Source organism: Solanum tuberosum, unplaced genomic scaffold, assembly GCF_000226075.1.
Source record: "Solanum tuberosum cultivar DM 1-3 516 R44 unplaced genomic scaffold, SolTub_3.0 scf00189, whole genome shotgun sequence".
In the NCBI taxonomy this organism is placed as follows: Eukaryota; Viridiplantae; Streptophyta; class Magnoliopsida; order Solanales; family Solanaceae; genus Solanum; species Solanum tuberosum.
The window spans coordinates 1040573-1060099 of NW_006239113.1; the positions used below are offsets into that span (position 1 = coordinate 1040573).

Below are 19527 nucleotides of genomic sequence, written 5' to 3' on the forward strand. Positions count from 1 at the left end.
GACCCTTATCCCTAATTTATATCATTACTTTTTATACTATTTATTTACTCTAAATCATTTCCTACTTTACCATTTATATTCACCAAATTCTTTATTTTTGATCAAATTTATTTACCAACCAAATTGACCAACAAATGGCTCAAGGTAATAATGTTGGTTCATCTTTTGGTCATCTGATCGAGAAATGTAAGTTCAACGTGAGAAAATTGACCGTACTATGTGGAAGAATTATATTAAAGACACTACAACTTATGTTTAATTTTATTTTGTTATTGAATTAAATTTAATCAATAAATATTGTATTTTTTAAAAAAAGTTTTGTGATAGTATAATATGTGATTTATTAACTTTTGCTTATAATTTGGTAAGATTATATAAAGAATTGAGACAATTTTGATAGTTTTACAGCTCATGAGTTTTTTTATGTTCATAAGAAAACACACAACATAAAAAGTCCAAATTGCATGTCCAAACAAAACTTCAATTTCATCTCATAATTTCATGTCATGATTTCATAGCACATGGCCAAACAGACCCTTAAGATTTAAACACTTTTTTTTTATTTGAATAAGTTTTAATCGTTAAGGTCTTGAATAAAGTTTTAATATTATTAAAAAAAATTGTGTATGGATAATTTCCATCACCATATTATCCACAATTCAACCACCACCATTATTAACTACCTTTGCTATTACAATTATCACCACCATTATTAATCATCATTATTGTTGACAACCACATGCCATCACCATCACATCTGTTATCAAAACCACACTAGCAACCAACAGTGCTGCCAACCAATATTGTCAATCGCTACTATATTTATCGCTCCATCATTATAATAATATATCCGCTCCATCACTATCAACCACCATCACCAATGCGATCAATATCTACTATCAACCACATCTACCATCATATTATCAATGATTACACATCCTTCTCAATACAATTGACACTAGCTATAACATCAATCAATTTCAGCATCGCAACCATCACCACCACGTTGATCATTACAACACCAACTACCTCCACCATCACAACTATCACCACCACTATCACTAACTATTAACAATGTCAGAGCCAAATTTTTTACTAAATGGTCCAGACTACGAAGAACACACGATTCAACTTCTATGTTTACAAATAAAGAAACTACGCATATTCAAATGTTGAAAACACAAATGGTCTTAAACATTCAATATTTTCAAATATAAGAACAATGCATTAATCATTCAGATGCACATTTGGTTTCAAATATGTTAATCTTAACGAAAACAAATAAGATCTTACACCACGAATATTTATAAAAATATTTTATTTTCTCAATATTTAAAAATATTTTAACAATATAAAAAAGGCAAGACTGAAATCTCAATATCAAAGTTGGGTGGTTAGTTTAACAATTTACTTGAGGAGTCAAATTTTGCTCTTTAACTTTACCAAACAACAAAAGTTCAAGCGGTGAATTTTATGTGGCGATAGGTGAGTGTGACACTAAAAATGATGAACATATTATCATCAATTCATTTCCTTTTTAGTTTGATCATTTTTTCCCCTTTTTACCTAAAATCTTATCCTCAAATTGTATTAGTAGTTGTAAACTTCACATAGTGAATAGTAGTTAGTGTACCATAAAGCTGCATTCTTGATTTAGGGAGTTGGGACCAACATCTTCTTCCCCTTTTTCCCTATTTCTCACTTTCTCTTTCTTGTTGCCTCTTTCTTAGGAATACCCTTTTGGTTTTTCACCTCAAAGAACCTTTCTTTACTGTTGTATTTCTGAATGTTGCCAGAAATGGGGTCAGAAGGATCATCAAGAGTTGTAGGTAAGCATCAAAATCTTGGAAAAAGAATGGATTTTTATTTTCAGTTCAAGTTTGGGGTTGTAGATCTTTGTAGAACTCTTTTGTCTTGTTATCCAAAAGTGGTCTTTTTTGTTTGGATTCATCGGGTTAACAATTTTTGTGCTGTTTAAACTCTTTATGGTATTTGGGAATAGGGTTTCTTTATTGGGTTTTGTTCAGATTAGGCTAAGTGAGTTGGCTGATGATTGCTGACATAGAAAGATTCAATTTTTAGCCCTATTGGATGAATTTGGTGTACACTTTTATGGGAAAGTTGAAGTTTTTGTTAACAGAAATGCTTGCCCAATTAAGGTGAAGTTATTAGCTGAATTGATGCCAACTTTGGAAGTTCTGTTTCTATAAGAAACTATTGATAAGGTTACTACCCTGTTGTAATCTGTAGCTGGGGTTTACTATCCGGGTGGTACATATCCCGCCGCCTTGGGTGTTTTGGGCTTAATCGATTGTGGAGGTCGAGTTTCCTTTCTTGATTTGCTACTGCTTCTGTGTGTGTGTGTTTGTTTGTTTGGCTTCTTTTGGAAATTGAAATCTAACTTCAGTGAGAGGATAATGTATCTGAGATATGGATGGTTAAAAAATGTGGATGTAAAGAAGGGTAATGTGATTTATGAGTTATGACATACCACATTAAAAGATCCACCCCATGTCAACCATAAATATAACCCTCTCAAAGATATCGAACCTTCCCATACTTATGAGTGGAAATCCAATTCCGTTTTGGAATATTTTCATCAGGGATTGGAATGACCTATGTTGTAGTGGAGGAGAGAAGGCGAACCAACTTTCTTTGGTCGCTTCTCCTGTCTGATTGAGTAGCTTTCGCTCCTTCCTTCCTACTTTATTATAATATAAGCATTCTCCGAGAATCCACGATTCTTTCACAAATTATCTTTTTCGTGAATTCAACATCAGTGATCTACGACCATCCTTTCTTCTTTCCATTCGCAAAAGGAGTAGTTGGATGATAGGTGCTAAGTCCAGGCCTGGATATCATTCCTTTCTCCTCCTCTAGCTGCTGGTGAGGGTAAATATTTGAATGTGTTGGGTGGGAACTAGTGTAAGACAACATGAAGTAGGGATAACAGAACTTCAAGTGTTTTATCTGTAATTGTAAAAGTAATTGCTTTTATTGTAATTAGAAATAACTAACAGCTACTTTTCATCCATAGCAGAGAAGCCATCAAAATAAATCGAACTAAACACTGACTTACACTTTCTTGATTAGAGTAGTGGGTGAATGGCTCGAAAAACATTACTTCTGTGGCTCCAAATGAGGATTAATCTTCACTAACCCAAGAGTAGAAAATAAGACCTTCATCTATGGAGATGCCAGAGGTTCTAATCTTGGTTCCAGTTTGAGTTTTCTGTTTAGCTTGCTTGCATCCTTAATTTAATGCTGATAATTGTGCTAAACACGTAACCAATTATCTTTATTAGCTTCCTAGAAACAACTACTTTCACGGGAAAGCTGTTGGCGATCTCGTCATTTATATAAGGCTAATGGTAAAAGGGGAATATTAAAGTTAGTTTGTTTCTAATTATAGTAAGGTGACATTCTTTTTGGGACGGACTAAAAAGGAAAGGGTGCCACATATAATGGGACGGAAGGAGTATTAATTTTCCTTAGACATTCAATGCTACCTTGCAGTGTAATGAAATTTAGCCTAACACTACTCCTTTTGTTGCTCTAAACTGCATAATGCATCATCTGTAATTGTGACATGATATTGTTCAGTAACTTTGTCTTTAGTCTTTTTCAAGGAAGCCGTTCTTAATGCACTACATTCAACATACTATATAAGCATGTTTTGTAATCTTCACCTGATAATATTTGTGTTCATGTCCAGTCCCAAGGAATTTCAGATTATTGGAGGAGCTTGAAAGAGGAGAAAAAGGAATAGGGGATGGAACTGTCAGCTATGGGATGGATGATGCAGATGATGTGTACATGCAGTCATGGACAGGAACTATCATTGGCCCTCCTAATGTAGGCTTGCTTTATCAGCTCTTTCATGTTTGTGCTTGTGACTCTTTTTTCCTGTGTTCTTGAATAGCTTGATTGTTTTTCTTAAGGATGCAAGTGACTTTACAACTATATATTTGCACGTAGACATTGTATTTTGGATTTTGGACCTAAAATGTTAGGAGGTACAACTCTCATGTTGACATCTAAAGTATGTTATTACTCATTTACAATGGATACTGAATCCTGTCAATTAAGATAGTCAATTGAAATCTTACCACTCAAGTCGTAGAACTAACAAGGTAACAACACAGTTTTGAATTCTCTTCCATGAAAAACATAAGTCACATTTTTCGGAGTTTACATGTTATAAATCACATGAATCAATCCAAATTAAGCCTAGATTTAACTGAATTTCAGTTTTTAGATTTGTATGTATATCTTGGTTATTCTAATAAGTAATAATTGTTAGCTGTACTGGCAGAACTACCGTTACTGCAGTTAGGCTTCATGGTACTTTGTTCTGCTGTTAATGAAAATATGTTTTTGAATTTGGTTATCAGGCTGGTCTTCAGTTACCTTTGCTGACTATTTGATCATACCTCGATTTTGTTACAGACTTGATTTGCATTCATTTTTGAGATATCTTTCCCTGGGTATCCTAAAAACAATACTAAGATAACTGAGAGGAAGGGGACTTAGGGCTGATTATGCCTTATCCATGTGCTAAGTTATTGGAGAAAGTTTATCTGGGTTAACTAGGAAAACTAAACTACTGCAGGTCCATTCATTTTGAACAGGATTGTGGCTGCACTTGAAAAAGAAGAATAATTAAGAAGAAAGTATGCCATACAAGTTATTGATAAAAAATATGTTGGCAATGAGTTGTAGAATGAAGAGGCAGAGAGAGAACATCCCACTTATGGGATATCAATTTTTGAGTCATATTTATGTGTCATCTGCTAAAGAAAACATGATGTACAACGTGTGCACAATATTGTATTTGCGTCATTATCATTTAGAACCTGCTAAAAGAAAGAGTATGATATGATGCATGTAATAGGATGTAATAGTTGGGGCAAGGAAATGACTCAAGAGTGCAAGAGGAAGGAAGAAGGTAAGCAGTACGAGTAGTAGCAAAAGAATAATTGGTGGAAAGAGAGTATAGGAGTCCCTCCTTGAAACAGGATTCTGAATGTGTCTAAATCATTTATAATCTGTTAAGGGAAAAATGATACATCACATATTTTAGGATGTCAGAGTCAGCTTTGCTGGTGTATACTATTGCTGACAATATTGTGCTAACTGACGAAACTAGCAAGAGTGTCAACCAAAAGCTTGAGCTATGTAGAAGCAATCTATAGAGTAGGGTTTTAAGATATGTAGAAGTAAGAACGAATATATGCTCTACAAGTTTAGTCAGCATAAGAAAAATGAAGTTGAGGTGAGTTTAGATGGGGTTGTAGTGCCTAAATGCAAACAATATAGATACATAGGCTTGTTGTTTGAGGAGAATGGAATTGTAGATGAAGATGTTCCACCCAGAATCAAATACGCATGGTTGGAATGGAGAGTGCTACCAGGGTGTTGTGTGATAAAAGGATGCCTATTAAAGTGAAAGATAGGTTTTATAGAACAAATTATAAGACCAACAATTTTATATGAGAGTGAGTATTGGGCCACTAAAGTTCAACAAATCCACAAGATGAGTGTTACAGGGCTGCGGATCCTAATACGGATATGGATACGGATACGTGGTAATACAAGATTAAAAAAAATGACCACATTTTCTCGAAGGTGCAAGTAGCACACATTGAGATAAAACAAGTGAAGGTCGCTTGGTTTGGTCGTGTCCTGCCTCGACCTTCATATGCACTAGTCTGTAAATGTCATACCATGGTGAATGAAGGTGTTAAAAAAGGACTAGGTAGGCCTAAAACACATGGAAGGTAATGTCTTGAAAGACCTACAATCTCTTGGAATTCATGCAGACTTGCGAAAGATAGAGCACAGCAGAAGAGAAAAACATATATAGTCGATAGACACTGCTTGAGAATAGATTTTAGTCCTGTTAGTCCTTATGAGGAAAACAAGGTTTTAGTCATATTTTTCTTGATAAGGTTAAAGTTTATTAATAAAGGTACCATGATGGTACAAAAGACTGCATCATAAGCAGTCAACACCTAAAACAGCAAAGCACCAGTTACAAATTTCCTAACAAATCTAAAAACTCTATATACTGATACATACTCTCAATGACATCTTTTACACCAAAAGAACAGATTTCAGAGACAAGTATTTTTGATTCCGGATATCAGATATGTGAGCCCTTTTATTTTCAAAGTAAGTGTTGTTCCTCTCCTTCCCGATGGTCCATAAAATGCATAGAGGGATGGTCCTCCTCAGTTGCTTCTGATCCCTTGTTATCTTCTGCCCTTGCCAAAGGTTTTAGTCTTATTATTACATTTAATTTAGGTCCAATGCTCTCTAGGAGTTTTTTAGCCTAGTAGAGATTTTTTTGCTAGTTGAAAATATAGAGAACTTATAGTATTTCTATTATTATTTGTATTTCACATAAGGCTTGTCTAAGATGAATTTTAATTGGATAAACATGATCAATGAGAATTCATATAGCCAGCCCAACTTGTTTGGGACTAAGACATAGTTGTTATTGTTGTTGTTGTATCATCAAGAGCTATTAGTGATGACTTACAATCCAAGGATGAATTTGTAATTAGTTGGCGACACGCTCTTTGCCACTTAATGACTTAACGAGTAAGTTTGCACATATGATTTATTCCAGGTGCATCTTTCTGCCACAAGGAACTAAGGACACACTTGGGCCACAAAAACTTTGAAAATGACACTTTGATTTTCATCGAAGGGCTTCGATTTTTAAACTCCGCCCTTTTGGTGAACAAGAAGATGGTAGGGCACAATACTTACCATTTCAAGAAAAAGAATTCAGTATGGTAAAAAGCAGCATGCATGTTCTTATATAGATAAAAGAAACTAGAGTAACAAGGATTGGTATTGCAGGAAATAATCTAGAGATTTGCCTCGGCATTCAAATATGTTTTATTATTTAGGGTTTAGATAACCAATGAGGGGGTAGATATAGAAGAGCGGGAAACAGTCTAGAGAAGGGGAAGAAAAAGAAGAAGAGATAGAGATAGAGATAGAGAGAGCAAATGTAGTTCAGAGTTCAGACTGAATAAACTGGTGGAGAGCGGCATGTTAGGTGTCGGCGCGAAGGCATTTTGACATTTCTGATTGCAGTAATGGAGGTGTTTGGTTGTTTTGAATCTGTTTTTGTACTAAAAGTTATTTTCTTAGAAGGTATCATCTTTCCAATTTTTAGCGTTATTGGATTTTTCTGAATTTAATGTTAGTATTATTCTTCTCTGATTTCTGCTTTTATGAAAGTTTGAGTTACCACAAAAAAAGAGAAAGAAAAAGACGACCAAAGTAGACATGTTACATAAGTCCTGCATTTGTGTTGACTATCACTATATCAGTGTCTGATGTGTGCGACATAGGTATGAGTACTTCATGTGAATGCTTGTAGTAACAGAGGTGTTTGGTTGTTTTGGATCTTTTTTTGTACTAAATGTAATATTCTTAGGAGGTATCATCTGTCCAATTTTTAGCGTTAACGGATTTTTCTGAATTTATTGTTAGTGTTGTTCTTCTCTGATTTCTGCTTTTATGAAAGTTCGAGTTACCACAAAAGAAAAGAGAAAGAAAAAGACGAAGGAAGTAGACATGTTACATAAGTCCTGCATTTGTGTTGATCTATCAGTATATCAGTGTTTACATACCTTCTTCATCTCTTTGGATAAGAAACTATTATGAAAATATTGCACTTTTGAGTTTTGACACATCTTATATCACTTTAGTTTCAATTCATCCCCTTGATACTGTACCCAACACATTCAACCTCATCAAAAAGCCAATATTGTCTTATTAGTAACTGAGCTACCTATTGGAATAAAAAGTGAACTGCTGTACAGTCATACTTTCTAGTTCAACTGCTTACGGAAACCTATGTTACATGAATTTGTTTACAGGTATGTATCTAATACGGTTATGCATACCTTCCAGTATGGGTACTCACATCTTTTTCTTGGCCAATTTTAGCGTACAACAACTCCTAACTTTTAATTTATGTGGATGAGTTTAAGGAGTTATTACTGCCCATATTGCATTTGTTCTACACGGGTGCATAAAAAATAAATGAACGATCAATACAGTATGGCTGAAAGTATTAAAATGAAAGTAGAACTATAGAACGACAATGGAGTAACTGCCTCCAGCTGCTCAACTCTGCACTTATGGATAACTTGATTTTCAACCACAACGTGTGATGATAGAAACAAGAGGTCAGCATTAGGTGGGTGGAACCGTATATTTATGTAATAAAAAGAAATTTGATTTTGTTAGTAAGCACAAGTTAGCCGTTGACAAAAAATAGTGGACCTTAATTCTCACTTAGGTTATTTAGCATTCTTTGAATAATTATGGTCTTTTGTAAATGAAAATTATCCTTCTGTAGTTGTTGGAAACCTCTCTAGGGGTCTTAAATGGAGTTAACTCAATATTAGGAATCAAGACAACCATCTTTCTATCCAATGTGCCTTCAGTTTGTATTTGTTTAGAATACAATTAAATATAAAAGTGTGCTCTCTGACGGTTTAAGATTTTAGATGAGATAGTCACACACTTCAACATGGTATCAAAACCAGGTCCATTTCAATTCTTTGTTCACCAATGTTGGGCCCCCATATTATATTGTCCTCACTCCGGTTAACGAGGTCTGGGCGTGCAGGGAGTGTTGAGAGTCTCCCATCAGATATGACATGGGTAATTGGTCTTCTTATATGATCTTGGGCAATCCGCCCGTCAAGAGTGTTAAGTGTACTTCATCAGATATGGGATGGGTGATTTGGTCTCCTTATATCGTCTTTGGGCAATCCTCCTCTCCAGAGCTAGCTTTTGGAGTTGAGTTAGGCTCAAAATACATTTCTTTACCGTATTCAATTCGTTTTTGTAAGACTGACAAAATAATTGCTCGCAACTCATGCTGACTTTGACCGTAAGGAAAGCAAAAATTTCTGTGATAATGACATGTAATGTTGACAGACTGTACACGAAGGGCGCATCTATCAGCTGAAACTATTTTGTGGAAAGGAGTATCCGGATCAGCCACCTGGTGTAAGGTTCCAGTCCAGGATTAACATGAGCTGCGTAAATTATGAAACTGGTGTGGTAGGTACCACGTACTTTCTATCCGACTTTATTAGGTTTCATATGAACAAAGTATGCTTATGCGTGAGAGTTTTTCAGGTAGAGCCAAGTCATTTCCCCATGCTTGCTGACTGGAAGAGAGAAAACACAATGGAGGATATATTGATGCAGTTGAAAAAGGAAATGACGTCTCCCCAAAATCGAAAACTAGCTCAACCTTCTGATGGTGAGTCATTACTAGGTTGATCAATATAAAGAACTTCTAGTACTTCTCATTTTTATTATTATCTCTTGTTCTATATAATATCGGCTTGAGTTGAGGTTCTATCGAAAGCAACCTCTCTACCTTTGAGGTAGGGGTAAGGTTTGCATACACTCTAACCATATCTAGACTCCACTTTGTGGCTATATGGCTGCCTCAGTAATGTCTCGATACGAGCAATTGCAGTAATGTACCGCATTGTTAGATCAAATAGCACGTTGAGAACAAAATTACGATATCAATCTGAATGAAGACTACTTTCTTTTGCCAGGCAATGAAGAGGGCCGGGTGGATCAAAAAGGCCTAGTTGTGAAATGCTGCATTATGTAAGTTTTGATAAAATACTGAAAGATAATAATGTTGTATATAACCTTAATACGTAGACGATACGATTCGAGAGTATCGTAGCATGTATAAGTATGTGTATGTTTTGTATTTCTTATTGAATCCTCCTTAAATTATGGGATGGATTGATGTTTAATGCCAATTATCCAACTCTCTGAATAAGGCTAACTATAGTTTTCATACTACTTTTGATTTGCTGAATGCTGCTCAAGTTTGTTTGTTTGAGAATACAAATGATGGTCTGCTTAAAGAGATCAATTTAGGTTATGGAAGAATAATATTTATGTGATTTCAAGTAAACTTAGTGATTTGTTAGTGGTCGTTTGGTTGGGAACAAGTTACCTCACCATGTATAACGGATAACTTATCTCATCACCATGACATAAATGGTGGGATAAATAATTCAAGGATTGTCTAATACCTCCAATCAAATGCAGAATAAAATATTTCTACATTTTATTTCAAGATTATTATACCTTATACTCACATCAAACAACACGTGTTATAGGAGTAGCAATCCCCCCTCCCCCCCCCCCCCCCCACCCCCCCCCCCCACCACCCACACCAACCGTTACCATCAACACTCCTTCAGCTCAAGAAAAGATGTCCATGTGCAGTGCCTGTATTGGTCCCATAATAATAATAATTTAGATTTGTATAACCTAAGGTCCATCGAAAAGGAAATATCATAATTTATTCAACAATTAGGGATCAAACTTGTGACTTCTAATTTAAGATCGAGAGTTTCTATCCCTCCCATGATATATTGAAGCAGTCATTGCTTAGAAAGTTTGAACTATATAAATCTTTTTTAATTGCCATCTGTAAAAACTATTTCATTAGTTTTCTTCGAAAACGACATTTTTAAAAATGGGTAATGACATAATGTAGGGTGAAGTGCACAAAAATCATATTTTGTGGCCATCATTTGAGTTGTATCTTAATTTATTTATTTTTTATATAAAAGATAAATCCATTTTGAAACTACTTCAAAGCTTTAGATATTTTTTATTAAAATTGTGGCCTTTAGCAAAACCTAATATATATATATATATATAGTAACTATACTACATACAGAAAAACCTCACTAAATTAATACTCGGTAATTAATAATTTCTCTAAGATAATATTTTTCTCCGGTCTCGACTTGGGCCAATTGAAAAAATCACTTATTTCGATAAGATCATAAGATAATATATTTTCAGAAGACCCCTATATAAATACATGATCCCATTAATATTATAAATTAATATTTCTTTAAAAGTACAAATATATCTAAGACAATTTAGTAAAATGTGATTCTATTGTGTTTTATTTTTTGTTAAACTTTAAAACTAGTTGAAGTTCATCTCTAACTTTTCTTATTGCATCCAACAGTTCCGGTGTTCAGGGGCGGCTCAACGTACTTGGAGGCCTAAAGCGAAATTTCAATTAAAGGCCTAAAATTTTTTAGCTAGCAATTATGATATAACTTGTTAACATTAATCTATAAGTAATACGTTGACAAAACAGCTTATAAGCTTCTTCTTTTTCTTTTTTTTTTTATTTAAAAACACATAAAATAAGTCAATCTAAACAGGCTTGTAATTCACTTTATCCAAAACATGATTTTTACTATTTATTCATATTTTTTATAGAGCTCTAACTTACCTATAGTATAAAAGGAGTCTAGAAAATTACAGTGCGAGAGTTAGTGAAGAGAATGTAAGAAGACGAAACAAATTTTTCTTGACTTCTTCTATTTATTGAGGTTAAGGTGAATAAAATAATATATATATTTTTTAAGAAAAATATATTTATCTTAGATAATTATTTTTTTCTATAAAAAAAATTAACACATAATTTATTGTGGTAAAAATTAGAGGCCCCCTAAAATTGGGGGCCTAAGGCATATGCCTAATTTTTATAAGCATTGAGCCGGCACTGCCGGTGTTATCTTTTCGAACTATACCATAAAATTATGAAAAGTTCTAGATATGATAAGTGTTTTCTTATGCGTAACTGGTTCCAAATGTATTGTATCATCTACAACTTAATCATCAACATTGTTTTTTTATTGTATCCACAATTTCTTCTAAGCTCTGGACCTCTGAATATGTATCATTTTCACCTGGATAATCCAATAGGTTATTGTCGTCCATTTTATTGCGGTAACTGAGATCATTAATCATGACCTCAAGTTCATGAATGACATTTTCACAAGCGGGTTCATTCAAATTCTTTGAGATTTCATCCTTCGAACAAATTTTGTAGTGTTGACAACAATTTGTTGTTGTTCTTGCCGAGCACTTGTCGTCCAAGCCGGAATCACAAAATTGATAGCATTCAAAACATTAATTTTTCGTGGATCGATTTCATGTCCCACTTCATAGCCTTCTAATATCCTAACGCAATATCAATTATGATAATACATCTTGAAAACTCTTATTACCCAGCATCACAAAACACTCTATAAATTAATAATTATTAATTTATCGATTAAATAATATCTCTACAAATTAATACTTAATATTTTATGGTCCCAACTATATTAATTTAGAGAGGTTTTTCTCTATATATAATTTGTAATGGCTTGACAAGGCCAACTTTAGACATTTTGATTTAAGTAGTGACCTTGGCTTGTCTAAACTTTAGACATTTCTTTTAATTGAAATTTTGATCACTCATGAGGTCAATTTGTTCTTCTAATTTTAACAATTTAACTCTCAAATCTAATTCAAATAAACTTAAGTTTTGAAACATAAGTTTCTTATAACGTAAGGAACAAATCTCAAATTTAGCTTTCTTTACATGTGTATCAGTAGATAATATTATATCAATTTTATACATAAAATATCTAAATTTGTGAAGAAACTATGAGTTCATATGCTCTAAATTTAGCACTTTCTAACTCGAATTCAAGTTAATTGATCCCTAAAAAAATATCGAATACCGAATAAAAAGTCGATAAAAGAGTCTTTACTCCTCAGCAACTAAGGTAACCCCACCCACCACATAGGGAATACATTTTTCTTGGTTATTGCTTGTTAGAAGTTAGTAAAGCTAAAGCCAAAAGGAAGAAGAAAAAAAAGTACAAATTCTTTATTTGTTAATAAAGCAAATAAATATTTGTTATTGCTTTATTGAATTATGCTTTAACTTTCACGCCAAATAAATGTACTTTAGTTGCTTTTGCGGTTCGTTTGCTTCCACGTTTTCAAACTACATACTCTGATCGAACCGAAATAGTTGTCACGTTTCGCTTCTCGAAAGTTAATTTACTAACTTTATAAAATTAAATTAAATTAAATTAAATTAATATCTTAAACTTAAATTTGAATATTTTAAAATTATAGAAAAAATACTATAAATTTCAATTGTTATCTTTAATATAATAAAAGTATACATCTTGAAGTACTGACCAAAGTTTATATCGTTTAATTATCAAGAAATAATAATTATAACAAGTATTTTATAACGGACAGATCAATATTTTGGATAGTGAACAAAGAATTCATGATTAATAAAACAAATGAAGAAGCATCCACTCAATTGAACTACTTTTCTATCCTTTTGTAATTATTTATACCTTCCTAGTAATTTTTAAAAAAATGTTAGGAGTAACTATATATTATGTACTACAAATTAAATAAATAATATAATTATCTATACAATAAGTTAAATTAGTAACAACAAAATGAGGCAAATAACTTACGACAACAAAATAAATAGATATTATTAAAAAAAAATTATACAATCTGTATATATAATTAGATCCGTGAAAATAAATGTAAAAGATCTACTACAATAAGTTTAAAAATATATTACAATATTATATAATACTTTAACTACAATGTACATAAGTTAAATTCAAATGAACGATTTATATAGTTATATTTGGGTCACTTGTGCATTGAGGTTTAAATTCCTTTTTAATACTATATTTTTTTCAATTTACTTTTAACAATAGTTTTAGTTAGGGACGTTGTTTATGATTCAATTTGAATAGATTTTTCTCTTTTAAAAAAATCAAATCAATTGAATCGATTTAATAAGCAGTATAATCAATTAAATCGAGTTTTTAGTGATCTTTTTTTTGTCCGTTTCTGAAATTAAATATGTGATATACAGTACCAAGTACATATTCTAATGACTATGGTCCAATATGGCACTATCAAATTAATTACTACTTTTAAAGAAGATATATGTACCTTTCAACTAGAAAATCGTATTCTATCGTCTAAGAACTTACCAATTTTTAAATATTAAAATCTTATAGTACTTTTTTTTTTGCGGTTTGCATGGTCCAATCATTGATCGCTAGTTATATTTGGGTCACTTGTGCATTGAGGTTTAAATTCCTTTTTAATACTATATTTTTTTCAATTTACTTTTAACAATAGTTTTAGTTAGGGACGTTGTTTATGATTCAATTTGAATAGATTTTTCTCTTTTAAAAAAATCAAATCAATTGAATCGATTTAATAAGCAGCATAATCAATTAAATCGAGTTTTTAGTGATCTTTTTTTTGTCCGTTTCTGAAATTAAATATGTGATATACAGTACCAAGTACATATTCTAATGACTATGGTCCTAGATGGCACTATCAAATTAATTACAACGTTTTAAAGAAGATATATTTACCTTTCAACTAGAAAATCGTATTCTATTGTCTAAGAACTTACTAATTTTTAAATATTAAAATCTTATAGTACTTTTTTTTTTGCGGTTTGCATGGTCCAATCATTGATCGCGAAAATTTGGCAGTGTCCAATCATTGATCGTGAAAATTTCTACAATAAATTGGTTAGGTTGAAAATTAAAGAGTTATCTTTTACCTAAATACCTTGATGATGATTAAATTAAAGATATATGTAGCTTTCAACTAGAAAATCGTATTTTATCGTCTAAGAACTTACCAATTTTCAATTATTAAAATTTTATAATACTTTTTTTTTTTGCGGTTTGCAGTGTCCAATCATTGATCGTGAAAATTTCTACAATAAATTGGTTAGGTAAAAAATTAAAGAGTTATCTTTTACCTAAATACCTTGATGATGATTAAATTAAATTATGGTGAATAATTGTATAACTCAAAGATAAATTTTATATATTTTTTATAGTAACATGAAATAGATTATTCGATATATCATGATAAATTACTCTCTATAATATAGAAGCGAATATAAGAGTTTAGGGTCAGTCGGTCCCGATTTGCACTTTTAGGTTGAAAATTAAAGAGTTATCTTTTACCTAAATACCTTGATGATGATTAAATTAAATTATGGTGAATAATTGTATAACTCAAAGATAAATTTTATATATTTTTTATAGTAACATGAAATAGATTATTCGATATATCATGATAAATTACTCTCTATAATATAGAAGCGAATATAAGAGTTTAGGGTCAGTCGGTCCCGATTTGCACTTGTCCTCTATTCATATTTAATAATTTCTTTGTTTTAATTTATTTGTCTTATTTTTCTTTTTAGTATGTTATGTATTTATAAATTACAAAAAAAAAAAAAATTACAATAATTAACAAAATAAAATATAAAAAAATATATATTAAAAATTTGATCAACTCACGAAATTTCACATGTGCCACATTAATTTGGACAGAGAGAATAACATATATTATTTGAAAATTACGTGTAAAGTACTAAAAATCACAATAATTAACAACTTAAAAATATGTTTAAAAACATATTAAATTTGGTTAATTCTCCAAATTGCACATGTGCCACATAAACTACGACAAAGCAACATATATTATTTTTAAAATTACATTAATTAATAAAATTAAAAATCACAATAATTAACAACTTAAAATATTTAAAAAACATACTCCCTCTGCCACAATTTATGTGACACTTTTCCATTTTCAAGAGTCAAACAATTTAAGTTTAATCGGAAATTTGCGTGTGGAATCTTCAATTTTTTGAAATGAAATTTATATATTTGTAAACTACGTAAAAAGTACTATAAGTCACAATAATTGACAATTCAAAATAATTAAAAGATATATAAAAAATTCATGATCAAAGATAAACTTGTTTGAATCTCGAAATCCAAAAAGTGTCACATAAATTAAAACGGATGGAGTATTAAAAATTTGATTGACTCTCAAAGTTTCTCATGTGCTACATAAATTAGGATAAAGCGAGTAACATATATTATTCGAAATTTACGTTAATAATATTATAAATCACAACAATTCAACTTAAAATATTTAAAAACTTGATTAACTCTTTAAATACGTGCCACATATATTAAAATCAATAAGATAATATATATTGGGCTCATGCTTACACGGCACTTATTTCTAGTACTACAAAATAAACGAGAATGTAAAATCAAAGAACTAGATCACTATAAATGCAATGAATTAAGCTACAAATAAAAATTGTAAATAATTAATATTCACCTTATATTTTATATTATTTTTTAAAAGTACCGTACACACATGGAGACACACACATATAAAACAAAGCATCTAACACATGCTCTATATTTTTTAGAAAAATGATAAAAAATCAACAAAGTTTTTTTAATATATATAAAAAAAAAAGAAGGGAAAAGGTAATAAAGAGATGAAAATAAAATTAAATTAAGTTTTTATAAAGAAAGATTCTAAATTCCAGATGTGAAAGAGAGAAAAGACAGTAGTTGCATTGCTGGTTTTACCGAATTTATACATAAAGATTTTTTTTGCTTAGCAACAGTTTTATAAGGATAATGCTTTCCTTTTGCCTTATTAATAATTAGTAATAAGGAAGATCGAGTTAAAGATAACTATTTTTTGCTCACAACCAGCCAATTTTGCTTTGAAGTCACCCTTGACTTTATCATTATTTTGAGTTATGAACACACAAGGCCAGAACATGTGTATCGAACGCGTAACCTATTATTGTAGCCCGTGTCTGCCACCTATTAATTTTTATTAACCATTTGAAATATGAAATTTATTAATTTGATTAATTTGAATTGACGCTATCAATCGTGCACTTTTGAGATTTAAATTGATGAATTAGATCTCTATGTCCTGTCAAATTGCTAATTAAATTCGCTCTAAAAGGGCAACAAAGGCTGAAACTCTTCCTGCAAAAAATAGTAGACCTACTTGTCATTTTTTGTTACAATAAATGGGGTCGGATAATACACTTCGTCTCAAAAAATACATTCATCATATCTTGTCAATAATTATTATTTTTGTTAACTATTCGAAATTTGAAGTTCATTTATTAAAAAAAATTAACACAATGAGTTTATCATTTTGTCTCTATTAGTTGATAAATTAATTTTTTCATTAAAGAGGTTTTACCTTTTTTTTCAAAACATTAAATCTCTAAATAAATTGAGGGTATAATAGGTAAAAAATATTATTTTTTTCTTGATTTGTCAAAAATGACAAGTAAAAAGGGACAAATAAAAAGTCAAAATTGGACAAGTAGAAAAGGACATAGGGAGTACATTTTTCTATTTTAGTTTATTTGTTCTATTTTTAAAAAAAAATCATTTCAATAAAAATGTTTTTTATGACAACTCTGTAATTCTAACTTTTCACGTGACATGTTTAAGACCGAAATATTAAATAATATTTTAGTACATTTGATAATATCTTTAATTCCAACTACAAAATTTAAAAATCTTCTTTACTTTCTTAAAATTCATGTCAAGTCAAACATGACAAACATCTCAAACTCCATTGTCAAATCAAAATAGGACAAACAAATTGAGGCAAATTATTAGATTCCTAACAAATATTTCTTACATATTTAATACTCCTTCTGTCCAACAATACTTATTTACTATTGACTTTGTACAATTTTTAAGAAATTATAAATAGAAGGATAATTTTACTATATCACCCTTTGAATATAATAAATGTCTTGAAAATGTAATAGATAACTAACTCTAATTAATGATAAGGGTAAATTAGGAACTAAGCGTAAAACTATCTATTGATTTCATAAAGTGGACAAGTATTGTTGGACATCCCAAAATAGTATAGCCAAAATAGTATAGCGAACAACTATTATTAGACGGAGAAAATAAATCTCTCAATATAAAAATAGAATTTGCCCAAAAATTATTAAATTTCCAAAAACCCGCACCCGATATCCTAGATCTGTCCTTGGGAGGAAGGAGTGATAATTATATATAGTATACTTCTCCAAGTTGTATAATACACATCAACTTCTATATATACTTGCTTTATTCTTCCATATTCTTATTGCTCTCTTCTATATCTTCTTTTCTCTATTCATTATTTTATTCTAATAACCAAACTTTTAAATATGGCTTCCTGCAACAACATTCACCAAGAAGGTATGCAAAATTTTTAATTTTTTTTTTTTGTTCTACTCATGTTACATGTTTTATAATTTTCATATCAATCGAGATCGATTAATTTGATGAGTTATAGTTCATCTAATTATAATTTTATATACAGGAATTACGAAGAGTGAACCAACTCCTCTACAAAAACATGTTATGTTCTTCGATATCGATAACAATGGAATTATTTACCCTTGGGAAACTTATCAAGGTATTTTTATTTTTTCTATATCTATCGATTTGAACATTCTTGTCTGAAAATTATACTATGTATATAGATCGAACATTTTTTTACGATTTGCATTGCTCATGAATAAGTGGAGAGAAGAGTCCCATTTCTTGTTTGCCTCAAAGGAATCGTGCGTTTCTCCATGACAATAAAAGTTTGTGGTAAATAATTGGAGAAAATATTTGTGGAGGAAAATTGGAGTGTGAAGTTGTTTGGTATAATGAAAATACTTAGGGTTTTTATAATTAGTTCCGGAATTATAGAGTTACTAGAGTACTTTTTATTTTTTTCATTAGCTGGCGAAATCAACCTATAAAATCATAATTCGCCTAATTTATTTAGATTTAGGTGGGTTAATAATATGCTCATTTTATCTCCTTAGATTAAACATGAGTGATATGCAACTCAAAATTAACTTAACGAGAAAATTTGTTTAAATACTTTTACAAGATATTTTTCATATGGTCATAATATAAGGGAATTATTTTTATTAGGTACTCAGACAAATTATAAGAAATCAAATTTTGAATATAAATGGTAAGAATAAAGCGGGTTATAACCAGTTTTTTTCGCTCATTCTAACCCAATTTGTTTCATGTCAAGTAACATTTAAGCAAGTCAATAACTCGTCTTTGATTAACTTAATCGATTTTGACATTTTCTAATTCACCAACCTACTAATTTGACACTAGAGATTTTTGTTTCAATTTAATGAATATGTGGCTCCTAAAAAAAGTACAAAATAATTGTATAATTGAATACATATAAATGAAATCAATAGTAATATGTGGACTAGAATTTAGTAAATCTTAAAAATCTTACATCCACTTTATAGCACCCATTGTGTACCATTTAATGACAAGTGAATATCACCATTAACTTTTTTACTAATTTATTTTTTATTTTTCAGGTTTTCGAAAAATAGGAAGTAATATTTTTCTTTCCATTTTTGCCTCTTTTTTCATTAATTTTGGCCTCAGCCGAAAAACTCGACCGGTAAGTCTCTCTATATTTATATCTGTAGTTAATTAATTATCGCTGAAGATTATTTTTAATGTAGTGTCTCCATGATTTGTACATTTGAATATGAACGCTTTATTATTTCCTATTCCTATTATTTAATAAGTGCTTCTCATTTTGAAAATCGTAACAGAAATAAAACTAATAAAAATATTATATTGAAAGACTATATATGGTAGGTAATATGACATATAATAGAAGTCATAAAATAGTTTTTTGCATGAATGAGTGGGTGAGGGGGGGGGGGGGGGCTTTTTAAAAAAAATAAAG

At 30.8% G+C, this 19527-nt stretch overlaps 2 protein-coding genes across 2 annotated transcripts in view; both read left to right on the top strand.

The window, feature by feature from the left end:
* Positions 1–1664: 1664 nt before the first annotated feature.
* On the top strand, positions 1665–9853 carry LOC102580207 (ubiquitin-conjugating enzyme E2 variant 1B-like). Its single transcript, NM_001288514.1, is given in 5 exon segments — positions 1665–1829; positions 3716–3855; positions 8974–9099; positions 9178–9304; positions 9612–9853. Coding segments are annotated over 5 exon segments (483 nt in total). The 5' UTR covers positions 1665–1798; the 3' UTR covers positions 9671–9853.
* An 8036-nt stretch (positions 9854–17889) lies between these two features.
* Positions 17890–19527, top strand: part of LOC102580532 (probable peroxygenase 5) — a 4989-nt gene continuing 3351 nt past the window's right edge. The window contains exons 1-3 of the mRNA XM_006355004.2: positions 17890–17999; positions 18124–18219; positions 19148–19233. Coding sequence (XP_006355066.1) covers positions 17969–17999; positions 18124–18219; positions 19148–19233 — 213 coding nt within the window. The 5' untranslated portion in view covers positions 17890–17968. The remainder of the gene's footprint in view (positions 18000–18123; positions 18220–19147; positions 19234–19527) is intronic.